Consider the following 18,226-nt stretch of genomic DNA (forward strand, 5'->3'; position numbering starts at 1 on the left):
TGGACACTGTTGAGACGCCAGATCCAGGCATATCCTTGCCTCCCAAGCGTATACACAGGTGAGCGCAGCAATCTTCTCTCCTGTTAATGTTTAATGCAGCAGGTGTGGAGCCACTGTGACACTGTTCAGTATAGACTTGGAGCTACCCCGGAGGGCATTGTCGAGGTGGTCCACTGGTATGCACTCTTTCATTCCTTATGGGGATCTGGACTTTACAGCAGGGGCCACCAGGCTGCAACCTGTAGAAGCATTCTTCATTCAGAGGCTGCTGACCCAGGCGGATTAAGAGACACCTGTGCATGACACCTAGGGGACAGAGTTTGTGCATTATGCTAAGTAGGCAGTAGGTAAGGGCAAGTGACACGGGGTCAGTATCGTTACAAGCTAAGGTCAGAATACACAATAAGCACACCCTTGCAGGAATAGGCTAGAAAACTTTTGCTCAGGTAATTTTCCGTAGGGGAAGGTCCGATATATTTTCCAAGGGATGCTGTCATAGGCTGAGGACAGATTAGCGTGTGAATGCACTGGTCCTTTTACAAGAATGTGCTTGCCCTATGGGAGCGTGCCCCAGCCAGAGCAGGAGGAAGGAGGCGGAGACAGCCGCAAGTGGCATGGAGCATGATGCCGCCCATGTCTGCTGGGAGAAGGGAGATGAAGCTGGACACAGACTGCCGGCATTACAATCAGACACAACCCACATTCAAGTGTGGTGCTGAGAGCAAAAGACCTTTTTATAATATAATATTCTCATATAATCCTTTAACTGGAAATCTAAAGGATAATCTTTATTTCAACCTTATTTTTAATAATAATAATAATAATAATTATTATTATTATTATTTTATTTGTATTTATTTATTTATTTTAAATTTAAAATAAAATTTATTTTATTTAATTTATGTTAGGTGAGGTTAACAGAAGATACATTTTGTGTTTGTTTATTTTTACGTTATAGCTATTTATTTTTCATTTTTAATATATTCCTTGGGGGTGTCATTATTGGAGACACATACATATATTTCCTGTACAGTCCAGCAGCGTATGACAGCCCTTTCTCCTTTAAAGATGATTCCATGCTGCACTGATAGTTCATCCCTTATGTGGAAGAAAGAAGAAGCTTCCACTGGAGCATGTTGCTTGTATTTTGGCCAGCCTTTCAAGATGACAGTCTTTGGCCTCTTGCACACGACCGTATGGCTTTTTCAGTATTTTGCGGTCTGTAAAAAACAGATCCGCAAAAATACAGAGGACGTCTGTATGCATTGCGTTTTTTGCGGAACGGAACAGCTGGCCCCTGATAGAACAGTACTATCCTTGTCCATTATGCGCGCAATAATAGGACATGTTCTATCTTTGAACGGAAATGGAAGGCATACAGAGTACCTTCCATTTTTTTTGCAGATCTATTGAAATGAATGGTTCCGTATACAGTCCGTATACGCAACGCAAAAAAACAGAACGTAAACGGAAAAAAGAAAAACGTTTGTGTGCAGGAGGCTTTTAGAATCTGGAGTTTTATCCTCCTCTGTAAGGTCTGTATATGTTTCAGCTTGTCCTTTGAGCCTGCCAGGTATTCACACATATTGACAGTGTATTTTTTGTCCTCATTTGTGATGGGCAGGTAAGCTGTGCTCAGAGTATCTGCAATCTATAAGTCTTTCCCTGGACAGTGGCAAATGTCAAAATCATACAAACCGGATTCCAAAAAAGTTGGGACACTATACAAATCGTGAATAAAAACTGAATGCAATGATGTGGAGGTGCCAACTTCTAATATTTTATTCAGAATAGAACATAAATCACGGAACAAAAGTTTAAACTGAGAAAATGTACCATTTTAAGGGAAAAATATGTTGAATCAGAATCTCATGGTGTCAACAAATCCCCAAAAAGTTGGGACAAGGCCATTTTCACCACTGTGTGGCATCTCCCCTTCTTCTTACAACACTCAACAGACGTCTGGGGACCGAGGAGACCAGTTTCTCAAGTTTAGAAATAGGAATGCTCTCCCATTCTTGTCTAATACAGGCCTCTAACTGTTCAATCGTCTTGGGCCTTCTTTGTTGCACCTTCCTCTTTATGATGCGCCAAATGTTCTCTATAGGTGAAAGATCTGGACTGCAGACTGGCCATTTCAGTACCCGGATCCTTCTCCTACGCAGCCATGATGTTGTGATTGATGCAGAATGTGGTCTGGCATTATCTTGTTGAAAAATGCAGGGTCTTCCCTGAAAGAGATGACGTCTGGATGGGACCATATGTTGTTCTAGAACCTGAATATATTTTTCTGCCTTTCCAGACATGCAAGCTGCCCATGCCACACGCACTCATGCAACCCCATACCATCAGAGATGCAGGCTTCTGAACTGAGCGTTGATAACAACTTGGGTTGTCCTTGTCCTCTTTGGTCCGGATGACATGGCGTCCCAGATTTCCAAAAAGAACTTTGAATCGTGACTCGTCTGACCACAGAACAGTCTTCCATTTTGCCACACTCCATTTTAAATGATCCCTGGCCCAGTGAAAACGCCTGAGCTTGTGGATCTTGCTTAGAAATGGCTTCTTCTTTGCACTGTAGAGTTTCAGCTGGCAACGGTGGATGGCACGGTGGATTGTGTTCACTGACAATGGTTTCTGGAAGTATTCCTGAGCCCATTCTGTGATTTCCTTTACAGTAGCATTCCTGTTTGTGGTGCAGTGTCGTTTAAGGGCCCGGAGATCACGGGCATCCAGTATGGTTTTACGGCCTTGACCCTTACGCACAGAGATTGTTCCAGATTCTCTGAATCTTCGGATGATGTTATGCACAGTTGATGATGATAGATGCAAAGTCTTTGCAATTTTTCACTGGGTAACACCTTTCTGATATTGCTCCACTATCTTTCTGCGCAACATTGTGGGAATTGGTGATCCTCTACCCATCTTGGCTTCTGAGAGACACTGCCACTCTGAGAAGCTCTTTTTATACCCAATCATGTTGCCAATTGACCTAATTAGTGTTAATTGGTCTTCCAGCTCTTCGTTATGCTCAAATTTACTTTTTCCAGCCTCTTATTGCTACTTGTCCCAACTTTTTGGGGATTTGTTGACACCGTGAAAATTGGAATCAACGTATTTTTCCTTTAAAATTATACATTTACTCGGATTAAATGTTTGATCTGTCATCTATGTTCTATTACAAATATATTGACATTTGCCATCTTCACATCATTGCATTCAGTTTTTATTCACAATTTGTTTAGTGTCCCAACTTTTTTGGAATCCGGTTTGTATTTCTGAAGTCATAAAAGCATGTGCTGCAGTCTCTTTGGGGCATTTAGTAGTGGTTTCTTTGTAATACTCTACAGAGGCTTGTAATTGGAGTGCAACATTACTTGTTGGCCATAAGTGTACTGGTGGAACTTCTCCATCCCAAATGGATGGTTAGAAGATGTCCAATATAAAGAACCTCTGTCATTTTCAGTTAGAAGTTGAGCTTTATATGTTTCACTTGACATCTATCCAAAAATTTTATCATCTTCTGGTCATGGTCCTTTATTGCAGATTCCAGATCTTTACCTTCTCCCACAATTAGTAAATCATCTCCAATAGTTTTTACTCCAGAATGTCCTTCTAGGGCTTGCATGAATTTCTGCTGGAACACTTCTTATGGGCATTCTCAGCCATACAGTATATAAAGTCCAAGTGGAGAAGAAAATGCTGTCAATAAACTCGATTCTTTATCCAGCTCCACATGCCAGAATCCATTTTTCACATCACATACAGAGAATATTTTCACCAGTGATAGATCTGTAGAATTTCTTCTATTGTAGGCATTGGATGGTAATTTCTTTTCAGGGCTTTGTTCAATAGCTTTGGGTCAATGCAGATTCTTTACTTGCCTGATGATTTCTTTTCTATAACCAAACTGCTTAGCCAGTCTGTGCTCTCATGCACTGGTGCTATCATGCCTCTGCTGTGCAAATGTCCTGGAGTTCCTCTTTAATTGGTTGCATTAAAGCTACAGGCACTCTTCTTGTCGGCAACCTAGTAGGCTGTACTGCATCAATTTCTAGTTTGTATTTGCCTTCCAGGCACCCATCGCCTTCAAATAAATCGGCATACTCTGTTTTTATAGTCTGCAAATCCAGCTTGCACTCTGCCTTCCCTTTAGAATTGTGTGTGCTCTGGGAAACTTCAAGAGCCATAATGTTATGAGACTGTACCTCTATTAAAGGGAACCTGTCACCGGGATTTTGTGTATAGAGCTGAGGACATGGGTTTGTAGATGGCCGCTAGCACATCCGCAATATCCAGTCCCCATAGCTCTGTGTGCCTTTATTGTGTAAATAAAACGATTTGATACATATGCAAATTAACCTGAGATGAGTCCTGTCCCTGACTCATCTCACGTACAGGACTCATCTCAGGTTAATTTGCATATGTATCAAATCGTTGGTTTTTTTTTTACACAATAAAAGCACACAGAGCTATGGGGACTGGGTATTGCGGATGTGCTAGCGGCCATCTAGCAATCTATGTCCTCAGCTCTATACACAAAATCCCAGTGACAGGTTCCCTTTAAGTCCATAGCCTGAACAGCTTTTACCCCCAGTAAAGGTATATGATCACCCTCCTGTAGTACAGTAAATTCCACTCTGTAACCCTTCTTGTTACATGGGCTAATTTAAGTTTGCAAGTCCCCATAGGCTTTAGAACACTTTTCTTGTACATTACCAGTATCTTGTCAGTGGGCTCAATTGATAAGCAGAGTAACTGGAACTACATTGCAGCTCGCTCCACAATCTAGCTGAAATTTGATTGGCTGCTCATCCAACAAAAAGGTTGCAAAAAGCTGCTTTACCTCATTAGCTACTGGCTGTTTGACTGCATTGACAGTCTCAGTTGCCGGTTGTAGCTGCAGCCATGTGGTGTCCTCTGCATTGTCACTGTCTGTATCCTGTGTCGTAGTGTGGACTTGTCTGTCCTGTTTGCCTGGTCCCTGTCTGCATAAATCCTGCTGGACATTTCTTTATGTCTCTCTCATATCTTTTCCCACACCATGTGCAGTGCAGGGAGCATTGGTCTTGCTTACTCTTGAGCAGATACTGCATTTACTGTGACATCACTGGTGCCCCCCATCATCTTCACGCTGTCTTTTTTCAACACCACGCATTTCTCTAAGGCCAGCTCTTCCTCTCTCAGTAATCTCTCTCTGCGATGGGAGTCTCTGATGCCTCACACTATTCTGTCTCTGTTAAGGGAGTCTCTGATGTCTCCAAATCCACGTTGCAGCCAGTCTCCTCAGTTCTGTCACATATCTGTCCACATTCTCCCCAACCTCCTGATTTCTTGAGAAGAACCTGTGTCTCTCCACAATCTCATTCTTTTTGGGTCACACTGTCTCTGCTGAGTGTGATTAAGGTCTGGGCTATTTCTCTGCTTTTTTCCCCAATTAAGTAATAACACAGCTTTACTTTTCTCATCTCATCACTGGGGGCCACTGTGAGATCCACATATGGGGTAAACTCTTCTTCCTTCCAGTGTCTCCAAGTCTGGGACAGATTGGAAGAGGTGACATCCAGTCTATGAGGGGGCTGCTGTGCACTCTTCATAGTGTAGTTCTGACAGTAACTCTGTACTTCCAGTTGCCTTAAGTCTCAGTATATGCTCAGAGGTTCTGTGTCCAGCTGCCACCATGTTCTGTTAGTTGGTTCTTCCATACTCAGTCTTTGGTACCAGACACCTTTATTACAATGAGATATCTACCACCATTGCACATGTGTCTGCCCTACCAACCAACAAGTCTGAGAACCACAGGTAGAGTGCACCAACATGTAGTGATACGGCAGCGCAGTGGCCTTCTTTGTTTTCCCTTGGCCATGTGTTCTCCTGTTCATCGGTCATATGGCCTAGACGCAGCTCAGCTCCATAGAAGTGAATGATACTGAGCTGTGATACCAAGAAAAGCCGCTATCAAATGGACGGCACTGTGCTTGGTAAGCTGAGAGAAGGCCACGGCTCCACTTCTCAAACAGCTGATTGTCGGGGGCAGTAATTACAGTATAAAACTCCTGGAAAACCCCTTTAACTAAAGCCATCGTACCCCACATACAGTGTTTAACAGTCCATCTGACTCATTGCAACCTGGTGTCATCTCGACTGTTGTCTCCCACACCATGATTCCACAGCATCCTCAGGAGCATCTCGGAGTGGCTAGAATTACGCCCACTGCAATCACTTCACCAGCTTCACGTCTTTCTGCGCCTGCTTTGCTCACACCAGTCTCCCTGAGAAATCTCTCTTTGTCAGGTCCTTTCTTTAGGAACCTATCCATGCCATCTAATTCCTCTCTCTCCTGAGCACAAGGGATGACGGCTCGCTGTGTGACTTCAGCCACCACACTCACTTCCTAATTACTGCCTCTGCTTACATTCTGTGGTACTACAGCTCCATCTAGTGGCCGTCATGTACATACTTATTTCATGCAGGATTACTTAAAAACTGCAGCAATAGACAACACATTTACATTGGCGCACCCTTACATGCAAAGTGCAACAACCAGACAATACCACGAGTTTTTTATGTAAGGGGAGAAAGGTACATTTAAGGTTCATTCCCTCTTACACATGAGCTAATTCAGATTTTAATATGGACAGTCACATAAAAAATAAAGAACACTAACATCTTTTAATCTGATTAGAATGAATACCTTATTTAATTAGTCTGTCATTTTCAGATGATACATTGCCTTTAAAGGGAGTCTGTCACCAGATTTTGACCCTATAGACCGCTTACATAGCGCTCTAGCATAGCAGTCTATGATTCTAATGGTACCTTTGATGTTTGCTTGTGAAGTTCCCCCAAGGGAAAAACGGACTTTTATTCATATGTAAATTAGGGCTCGCAAGTGCCCAGGGCGGCGCTCACCTCGTTGGAGCCCAGGCTGTTCTGCCTCTTTTCGTCATATCCCCGCCCCAGCCTCTTCCTCTGCCCGCCCCGCTCTTCCTTTGCGTCCTCCTTCTCTGCAGCGAGATCCCGCGCCTGCACTATCCATTGCTTGGCCGGGACATGCGCACTGCGATCCCCATTGTGGGCACGGCATCGCAGTAGCTACTACGCATGCGCCGGCCAACGGCGAGAAACAGCGGCGAGGAGGTGGACCAGAGACACCCACAATGGGCATCGCAGTGCGCATGCCCCGGCCAAGCAATGGATAGCGCAGGCGCGGTATCTCGCTGCAGAGAAGGAGGACGCAAAGGAAGAGCGGGGCAGGCAGAGGAAGAGGCTGGGGCGGGGATATGACGAAAAGAGGCAGAACAGCCTGGGCTCCAACGAGGTGAGCGCCGCCCTGGGCACTTGCGAGCCCTAATTTACATATGAATAAAAGTCCGTTTTTGCCTTGGGGGAACTTCACAAGCAAACATCAAAGGTACCATTAGAATCATAGACTGCTATGCTAGAGCGCTATGTAAGCGGTCTATTAGGTCAAAATCTGGTGACAGACTCCGTTTAAGTGTGGCTTTTAAGAAGCATATGACTATACAAATAAGTAAGCTCCAATTGAATGCATTTGCCAAGTTAGTTGATAAAGTCCCATATGTACTTATGAGATATACCCTTGAACAGTCAGTAGTTTTCAGCACAAATTCATAAAATTCCAAAAGTGAGAATGCTGCAAAGAAAGGCAATGCAATTTAACACTGCAGAGGACATTGAAAGGGCAGATGTAATTACTGTATGTATATCAGTCAGTAAGGTCCCATTCCAGCTGTACTTCTACTGCCCCACACACAAGGTCATCCTCTGCAGCTGGACATGAAGAACATTTGATTCCCAGTTACAAAATGATTACTTACATTTTAAACCATAAAACTAGGTAATGAGCTGGAACTGACAAGCCGTATAGATAACAGATGATAGGATGATATTTATATATACAGGCAGGGGCGTACACAGATCTCACAGGGCCCCATGGCATAATTTAGTATGAGCCCCCTGCTCCACCCAGTTTTCCAGTACGTGTGTATCTGCCATATGTATATTTTCTTTTATTAATGAAAATACATTTTAATGAAATTTTTTTAATAAAATCACCCTTCACCTCATCCAATTTATCCGATTTCTGTGTCAGTAAAGTGGAATAGGTGCTTCATGAATATGGCACTCATTCTGACCACCATATTTTTCACTGTATTTACATTAGATGACAAATACATTGATAAATCTGCTTCCATCCTGTAACAAAGCTTGCTGCCTGCAGCCACCACTAGGGGGAGCTCAATGCAGGTACCATTCCTGGAATGGAAGCTGAAATTATCGCTTTCCATTGAACTCCCCCTAGTGGCGGCTGCATGAAAATGCAGTGTTTGCTTGTCAGAGGAAAAGAAGTAGTAGGTCAACATTGTAGTTCCACCCTTGCAAAAACTAACCTCCGGTATCCTAAGGGTTAAAGGTGACAGCAGCACTGTTTTACCTGTCAAAATGATTGACATCACGATGGAATACTATTTTAAGTTTGTGGAGACCAACACAGGCTGGTTGTATTATGAACAAAGGATTTGGCGAAGCAACTTGGTTTTGTTTATAAACATAGTGTAAAAAGGGCTTGAATGGGTTTCCAGGATTAGGAAAAAATGTATACTTTAGGGCCCATTCAAACGTCCGTATGAACGGGTCCGCAGTACGGGTGCAGACCCATTAATTTCAATGGGACAGCAAAAGATGGTTGCAGCCATGTGTGGTCCGCAATTTGCCGGTATCCGTCTGAATGAGGCCAAGTATTTTTGGTCTGCATCCGATTCACATTTTTTTCGGGTTGGATGTGGACCCATTCACTTCAATGGGGCCGCAAAAGATGCGGACAGTACATCGTGTGCTGTCCACATACGTATCTCTGTTCCGTGGCATCTGCAAAAATATAGAGCATTTCCTATTCTTGTCCTCATGATGCACTGTTTCTGGTAGAAAGCAACCATGTTTTCCAATCCTAGTCAGAAAGTGTGTAACTCTATATGCAATGGACATTGAATTTCATATGTATTCAGAATTTTCTATATTTCTGCATAAAGGTGACCTAAAATACATCAGCTTTTCACACAAGTACTAAAAGTAGATAAAGATATTAAAATCAAGCAAAAAGGTAAAAAATCTGACTTTATCATTTATTTATTTATTTAGAAAAATTATCCAATATCACATGTCTGTGAGTGGCAAAAGTATGTGAACCTTTAAGATTAGCAGATAATTTGAAGGTGAAATTAGAGTCAGGTGTTTTCAATCAATGGGATGACAATCAGGTGTGAGAGGGTGACCTGTTTTATTTAAAAAACAGGGATCTATCAAACTCTGCTCTTCACAGCATGTGTTTGTGGAAGGTTATCATGGCACGAACAAAGGTGATTTCTGAGGACCTCAGAAGAAGAGTTGTTGATGCTCATAAGGCTGGAAAAAGTTACAAAACTATTTCTAAAGAGTTTGCACTCCACCAATCAACAGTCAGTCTGACTGTGTACAAATGGAGGAAATTTAGGACAATTATTAAACTCACCAGGAGCGGGTGACCCACAAAGATCACGCCAAGAGCAAGATGTGTAATAGTCTTCGAAGTCACAATGTAACCCAAGATAAACTCTAAGCAACTAAAGGCCTTTCTAATGTTAATGTTCATGTGTCCACCATCAGGCGAACGCTGAACAATGGTGTGCATGGCAGGGTTGCAAGGAGAAAGACCCTGCTCTCCTATAAGAGCCAGACTACTGGAGCAATGCTTTGTAGAAGGGCTCATGCACACGACCGTATGTATTTTGCGGTCCGCAAAAAACGGATCCGCAAAAAATACAGATGACATCCGTGTGCATACGGTATTTTGCAGAACGGAACAGCCTAATAGAACAGTACTATCCCTGTCCGTAATCCGGACAATAATAGGACATGTTCTATTTTTTTGCGGAACGGAAATACGGACATATGGAAACGGAATGCACACGGAGTAACTTCAATTTTTTTTGCAGACCCATTGAAAAGAATGGGTCGCATACGGTTCGCAATAAAAACGGAACGGACACGAAAAGAAAATACGTTCGTGTGCATGAGCCCGAAGGATGAGACAAAAATTTAACTTTGAGTTGAAGCTGATTTGTGCAGAGGAATGGTCCAACAATCAACAATTATGGCAAAATGTTTAGTTGCAGTTATTGCTGCAAAAGGGGATCACACCAGATACTGAAAGCAAGGGTTCACATACTTTTGCCACTCACAAACATGTGGTATTGGATCATTTTGTTCATGACCAAGTCTAATATTTGTGACTCATTTGTTTGTTGTGGCTATCTTTATTTACTTTTAAGACTTGTGTGAAAATCTGATGCAGTTTTGGGAGAAATGTATCCAAAAATATAGAAAATACTAAAGGGTTCACAAACTTTCAAGTACCACTAAATGCTTTGTACATCTTTCTACATCTTGGTTCACAGACTTTGAAGTACCATATAAATTCCTCGTACATCTGGGTTTATTATCCATTTTTCTGTGCAGATCTGACTGTGCTATCCTGTACAACGACCGGTCAGTCCTGGAGAATCACCATGTCAGTGCAGTCTATCGGATCATGCAAGACGATGAAATGAACATATTTGTGAATCTCACCAAAGATGAGTTCACGTAAGTTTGTTGGGCTTTTTTTTCTCTCCTGTGACAGATCAATAGCTGTTCCCGGTCAGTGGTCAGAGAATCGACTAAATCATTAAAGCTTGGTTGCAAACCATAAGTAATATAATTTGCTGCCTACAGATATGGAAGGCTTTTTATTAACGTGTACCTCTGGTATTAATGAATTGGTCTGAGCTCGTTGTAGAGGAGACAGAGCAGATGGCTGGTTTCTTTCTCTGTAATATTTAATTATTAGCAGATCATAAGATGCAAATAAATCCATGAACTCTGTTTATCGGCAGAGCATTTACTGAGATAAAACGCAGCTTATATAGGCTTCGGCAGCTCTCCTGAGTCCGTGTCTGTCTTGGTAGATACATAAACTTCCTCATTAAAAAATAAAACATTTGGAGCATCTGTTTTTGAAACTCTACATTGTGCTGTTCCTCTGTTATTATTCCTGAAAGTATATGAATACATTTACAAATGGGAATTACAGTTTGCGTTGTCAAAATGGTATGTCCCTATACCCTCAGTACTGACAGTATCAGTATGGCAACATCCATCTCATTCATACATATCCAGGAGGAATAAGGCAGGGTTCTAGGAAAGGATGATCCAACACAGTCATTTCAAGGGGAATTCACCTATTTACTATAACAGATTGTGTCAGGTTAGGTTCACATCTGTGGTGAAGGTTCTGTTAGGAGCCTCCTCTGTAAATTCTGACAACAAAATTGTATAAGTCCTCTTTAAAGGCTATGTACACCTTTGCTGGCATTAGTTATGATTTAATTTTACTCATTTTGGGCTAAAAATCTTTTTATTTTTTCAATTTATCTTTAGTAAAAATGTTCAGCACTTTCAGAGATATAAGAGTTAAAAATCAGTCTGTTTGCAGGCTGTCACAGTCTGTTTTCTTTGAATCCCATCATCTAATGGCTCATGTGTAGCTCTTATCTCTGATCTCCTGACCTTATAAAACACTTATTATAGCTGAATTCTTATCAAACTGAAAAGAATATGGTTTAAAGGGGTTATCCAAGACCTATAATGCCCTCCCATATGCCCGGGCCCCTCACACAGATTGTACTTAACTCACGCCTCAGCACCCACATCGCTTCTGATGCCAGCACGGCCGCCACTGCATCTCCCTGTCACGCGGATGAAAAAACCCGGCGACTGTGGGAGGTGGCCGCCAATAGCAGGGCACGGCGGGAACGAGCCTCCCTAGCATCGCAGGTGACGCTATCCCCGTCGCAGCCTGCTAATGGATACCCGCCGACGCCGGATGTTTTCATCTGCACGACGGGGAGATGAAAACTATGTTTTAACTTCTTTTAAACATTTTTTAAGTATTAAAACACAAAAAAACTACATAAATGTAGTATTGTTGTAATTTTACTGACCTAGAGAATGAAGGCAACAGGTGAGTTTTACCACATAGAGAACACCGTGAAAACAAAACCTTTGGAGGAATTGCATTTTTTTTTTCCACTTCCACCCCATTTGGCATTTTCTACAGCTTCCCACTACATTGTATGCAACAATAAATGGTGCCATTAAAAAGTACAATTTGTCCCATAAAAAAACAAGCCCTCATACGTGTATGTGAATGGAAAAATAAAAAGTTATTTCTCCAAGAAAGCAGAGAGTGAAAAACAAAAACCCAAAAATGAAAATCCTCCGGGGCTCTAATTAAGCTAGGTAAACTAGTTCCCAACCATATTAAGTTTTTCAGTTTGTTTTTGCAGAGAACTAAGGTCTCTTGTCATCGAGATGGTCCTGGCCACAGACATGTCTTGTCACTTCCAGCAAGTAAAAACCGTGAAGTCTGCCCTGCAGTCAATGGAACAGTGAGTAAACAATTAAAGCCTCTGCCTATAAAACCACAAGATGTCACGTATGATGTGAGGCAGATATCAGACACGCATGAGGAATGAAGCTTGTGGATGAGCCAAGTGTCATTGAGAATATTTCTTTTCTGGACTACAACCATGTCTTCTGTGGGTAAAGCTCCAGGGGGACATTTATCAAAACTGGTGTAAAGGAAAACTGGCTTAGTTGCCCATAGCAACCAATTAGATTTCACCTTTCATTTTCCAGAGTTCCTGTGGTAAATGAAAGGTGGAATCTGATTGGTTGCTGTGGGCAACTAAGCCAGTTTTCCTTTACACCAGTTTTGATAAATCTCCCCTCATAGTCTTTAGAATAGATGCTGATTGGATTGGGTATTATGCTTTTATCAAATAAAGGTTAAGATAGATGATAAATAACAGAATAAAGGGGGTCCCCTACCACTGAGCCTCCCATGATCCCAAGAACAAGGGGTCCCTGATCCCGCTCTGTATGTTACTGATGGAGCGCTGTCTACATCATCCCCATAGAAGTGAATATAGAGGTGGACCACATGATTGGTGATAAACAACGGCTCGGACCCCTGTGAATCAGCCAAGCACACCTTCATATTTTTGGTATTGGCTGTGCCTGCTTTTGCAGTACCTTGCAGCCCCCTTCAAGTATATAAGGCTGAGCTGCAGTACCAAACTCAGCCACTTGGAGCTGTGAGAAGTAAAGTTACACCTGAGGCAGCAGGAAGCAGTAATCTGGTGCACGGGTGGGCCTCCAGCAACATAGTGAGGGACATTTATTAAGCTAATTATGCCACCATTGTGGCGTGAAAAAGTTGTACATTATGGAACACGCCATATGTGCACCATAATTTGAGACTTTTCTGAAGTGGCGAGAAAAGGGATGGGGCTTAGAAGAACGGACGGGGTTTCACGCCACCCACTCCATTTACTATAACTTTCGCCAGAAAGTGGCAAAAGTTATAGCTGAAGTCTACACCAGCCTGTAGCTGGAATAGACTTCAGTTTCTGGCGCACGGAAGGGCAGAAATGCGCCTCTTAACAAATTAGGTGCATCTCACGCCAGCGCACGGAGATCAGAACTGGTGGATAGATACGCCAGTCTTCATATATCTCCCCCATTGAGTCAGCAAAAAGTTGTCCATCACTATTGGAGCTGTGCCTGGGAAACAATGAAGGGGAGCTGATCGATGGGGGGCCTGGAACTAGACCTGATATTCATGGTCTATCCTAAGAATAGGCCACCAATTTTGCAGACCCAGATTACCCATTTATTGCCTAGTTTATGTAGATTTTTACTGTAATATTGAGTCATTTTATAGCCACAGTGGTGCTCTGTAAAATGTTTGTTCGGAATCTCGTCTCCAAAGCCATAAAGTGTTAATATACATTTTCAACTTTATAGTGAAAAATCTATATTTCATGACTCCTCCAGGTTTGATATAAAAATAAAATGTTTAATAATGTAAAAACCTGAATAGCCCCAGACAAGGAAGGAAACCGCTGAAGGTTTCCTCAGTAGAGGTGACAGATGTGCAGCCAGTCTTCAGACTGCTCAGCTGTGACTAAAGGGCAGCCATCGGATGCGTAGCTAATAATTGAGGCTCAAATTCAGTTGTCCTGTTGTCTGTAATACCTTGATATGATATACATACAGCTCTTCTTGGCGTGTATTCGCAGCATTGACAAAGCAAAGGCACTCTCCCTACTACTTCATGCAGCGGATATCAGCCACCCCACCAAGCAGTGGAAAGTGCATGCAAGGTGGACCAAAGCCCTGATGGAGGAGTTCTTCAGACAGGTAACTGCAGAAGTGTATTCAGTTATTTCACTTGTAAGCATTGCTCACTGATGGACAATTTGTAATGAAAACAAGATAGTCCTGAGGATAAGCCATCAGTAATAAAGTACCAGAAAATCCCTTTAATGTCTTACATCCCCTTTAAACAATAAAGCGTTTTTGAAACCAAAAAAAATATCACAGCAGTAAGAACAATTAAAATACAAAAGATACAAAAAATAAAAATAATAGATAAAATATTGCAATAATTACACTCAATGGTATATATTGAGATGGAATTCAATACAATTGTACAGGTAGTCCATAAAATAGTTATTGAGTACAAACACTCTGATTGGAGGTATCTTAATCCATTATTGCACTTTGATCCACTGGATGTTCAATATAATGGAGTGAAGCAAACAGTTCATATGGCACTTTAGTCCACTAAGTATTCCATAAACTATCGGGATTAATAATTCATATGAACAATTCTCCAATCGATAAAACACTAGCTTTCTTTCTCGAATTTTCAATATGTAGACTTTAGATAATCGAGTCAGTGTAGCAGTATGCGTAAATTCGTTTTGTGTATATTCATTATCACACTATGTAATTTCAGAGGTACTCACTGTTCAGTTGGTTCTCTACGAGGTATTTATGTATAAAGCGTACCCACACTAAACATCAGTGTGGGTCTTTTCGCTTGTCCCCATTTCCAGCCTTTCTTATTGAGTATCACCTCTAGTTCAGTGTGAACAATTTTTCGATCAACATTCGGCGTCCCTCGTGTTGTCGACTCCTCCTTCGATTAGTCACGTGATGAGAGTCGACCAACTGAGAGTCATTTTTTCCCTGCTTGCCGGCTAAGCGGGGATTTCAAATTGTGGATGTTGAATCAGCTGATTAAATGTTGTTTTCGTATCTTTTTCTCCAGCGCATACTAAGTATTGATATCCGGAAGCCAAAGTTCCTCCCAGATGCGTTTCGAAGTCTTGTGAATTATCTGACTTCTTCCTCAGTGGTAACTTGGCTTCTAAATGAGACGTCCTTTTATACCTCACTTCCTATATTCCATTAGTAATCGCAAAACAAGGCATTGGAATTTTTTAGGATTTTCCCCCATAAATGTGTTTGTTCCACCTCTCACCCTATTATTTCGCATTGCATTATTCTTCACATTAAAACAAATAACACCCATCACAAATGAATATTATAAGAACATAATACAGTCAAGCTAAAAATGATAAAATAAACAGAAAAAATCGCATGCGTTTTATATGCGTTTTCTGTGCAATTTTTCCGCATCCATTGGGTTTTTTATATAAAATCTGCTAGATTCCCCCATTGTATAACTTGGATAAAGGAATATTCACTAGCTCGTTTAGTATAATTGAGGTTGAAGTTCTATTATCCATTATATCTTCCTCTCATTATCAGATCCAGGTGCATAATGTAATTTATATGGTTCCTAAACTATTATATTGCAATATTCATATCAATAGGTCCCAAAGTTAAAAAATGCAGATAAAATAAAATAGATAAAAGACCCACTATTGGGATGTGACTATAAATGGGATCCAAAAATTCTCTAAAATACCCAGAACATTTAGAATCTTCAAAATCTTTTAGGTAGTGGATTAGTAGATAGTCACATAGGTAATCTAGACGATGTAACCCTTATGCTGTTTCTTTGGATTTATTTCATTCATCCATATTTGTAGAGAGAGGGGTGAGTGCTGACCGCTAAGGCGATTTCAGACGTACGTAAACTATACCATCCTACCCCGCGTCAGCGGAAAGCACTCATCCCAATTACCTCTAAAGGAACCTGAATAATTCTATTTCGGCATTTAAACCCTGCGGGATAAGGGTATTCATTTCAAAGATTCGTCTAGATTCTATACGGGACATCTTTTCAATATGGTCACCGGCGCTCACCGCCTCTCCAGTCCATCTTTACCTTTTCTATGGCTGCAAAGCTTAACCCCTTTGTTTGTTGGTTATGATGTTTCTTGAAGTGTCTCGATAATGGGTGGTTGATATAGCCCTTTTTGATCTTATTTAAATGCTCTGCAATTCTTTTCTTAAACATTCTCTTGGTCCTTCCTACATACAATTTCCCGCATGGACATTTTATAACGTATATCACACTCACAGTATTGCAAGTGAGATAGTCCCTAATTTTTAATTTGTGGGAACTTGCAGGTAACGTTACTTCAGTGTTTTTTTTCTCAAAAGTGGTCAATCTACAACCCATACAGGCTCCACATCTATAAAATCCACTTATACCCAACATTTTGTGTACCGAGATTTTAGTTGATTGTTTCTTTTTAATTGAGGGAGCTATCTTCAATCCCAAATTCACTGCTTTTTTGTAACTAATTTGTGGAGTTGCTGGGATCATAGGTCCTATTTGTTTATCTTTTTGTAAGTAGTGCCAGTGTCTTTTTATTATTTGCTGTACTTTACGATGTTGGACACTATAGGGTAAAATTATTCTAAGTACTTCTTCTTCCATAGTTTGTCCACTGATAGGTTTCTCAAAAAAGGATTGTCTTTCTAATTTACATACTTTATCAAGTGCTGCATTTACCAAACTAGGTGGGTACTTTTTTTCTAAAAATTGTTCTTGCATTTTTAATGCCTCCTCCTCAAATTTCTCATTTGTCGTACAATTACGTTTAATTCGTCTAAATTGGCCGTATGGAATGTTCAATAACCATCTTGGCAAATGATAGCTGTTATAGAATATGAATCCATTTTTTGCTACTTCTTTATGGAAAGTATTACATATTAAGCTTTCTCCCTCTATAATTACATTCAAGTCCAAAAACTCAATGCCTCCATTATATAAGTTTGAGGAGAATCGTATATTCCTATAATTTCTATTTAAATCTTCTAAAAAATGGTTAAGCGACTCAGCATCTTTCTTCCAAATAAAAGTAACATCGTCTATGTACCTGTACCACAGCAGCAGGTCCGTCCCTAGCTTGGGATTGATGTAATTAGATTCCCATTGGGCCATAAATAAATTGGCATAACTGGGGGCGAACCTGGTGCCCATGGCGGTACCGCGATGCTGCACATAGTAATTTGATTCGAAATAAAAAATTTGTGCGACAATATGAACCTCACTCCATCTTCCAAAAAATTAAATTGTTCCATTTTTAATCGTCTTTCTTTTGTCAGCTGGTCCCTCATAGCTTCAATACCCTGTCCGTGATCAATTATAGTATATAGAGATTGGATGTCCAGAGTCCCTATTGTCCACCCCGAATCAAATTTTAGTTCCTCCAGAATTTTAATAATTTGAGTTGTGTCTCTAATGTACGTAGTCATATTTTCTACCGTTGGTTGCAGTAGTCTATCAATATATTGGAATAGGTTGGACGTAATCAAACCTATCCCCGATACTATTGGTCATCCAGGCGGACATATTGGGTTTTTGTGCAACTTCGGCAAACAATAGAAAACTGGTAGTCGCTGTTGGCTATCACAAATAAAATCATGTTCCTGTTTCGATAAAATCTTTTGAGCTAAACCTTTTTCACATAAATTTTGCAATTCCTTATAGTATCTTGCAGTTGGATCACTTTCTAGTCTAGCATACGTAGTACTGTCTTCTAATTGATTAAAGCATTCCTTATTGTATTCTTCTACATCCCAGATCACAATAGCCCCGCCTTTATCGGCTGGCCTTATTACTATATTTGCTTCTGTCTGTAATTCTTTCATTGCTTTTATTTCTTATTTATTGAGATTATTTCTTATCCTATTCATTTTCAATGATCTCAGATCATGTTATACGTATTTGCGAAATGTAATGATTTCCTGACTTAATTCCTGTGTTGGATATTTTTTGGATTTCTTTTTCAAATCTGTGTGTTCATACATCTGTGCATCAACTATTGGAAATTCGGTTATTATCGGATTTTTCAAA

At 40.9% G+C, this 18,226-nt stretch overlaps 1 protein-coding gene across 4 annotated transcripts in view; it reads left to right on the forward strand.

Annotated features, from left to right (window-relative positions):
* Window positions 1-18,226, forward strand: part of PDE1B (phosphodiesterase 1B) — a 382,256-nt gene that overhangs the window by 342,188 nt on the left and 21,842 nt on the right. For all 4 annotated transcript variants that reach the window (XM_040425861.1, XM_040425860.1, XM_040425863.1 and 1 more), the window contains 3 exons: window positions 10,519-10,644; window positions 12,387-12,488; window positions 14,184-14,304. In XM_040425861.1, coding sequence (XP_040281795.1) covers window positions 10,519-10,644; window positions 12,387-12,488; window positions 14,184-14,304 — 349 coding nt within the window. The remainder of the gene's footprint in view (window positions 1-10,518; window positions 10,645-12,386; window positions 12,489-14,183; window positions 14,305-18,226) is intronic.

The sequence above is a fragment of the Bufo bufo genome, chromosome 3, assembly GCF_905171765.1.
Source record: "Bufo bufo chromosome 3, aBufBuf1.1, whole genome shotgun sequence".
In the NCBI taxonomy this organism is placed as follows: domain Eukaryota; kingdom Metazoa; phylum Chordata; class Amphibia; order Anura; family Bufonidae; genus Bufo; species Bufo bufo.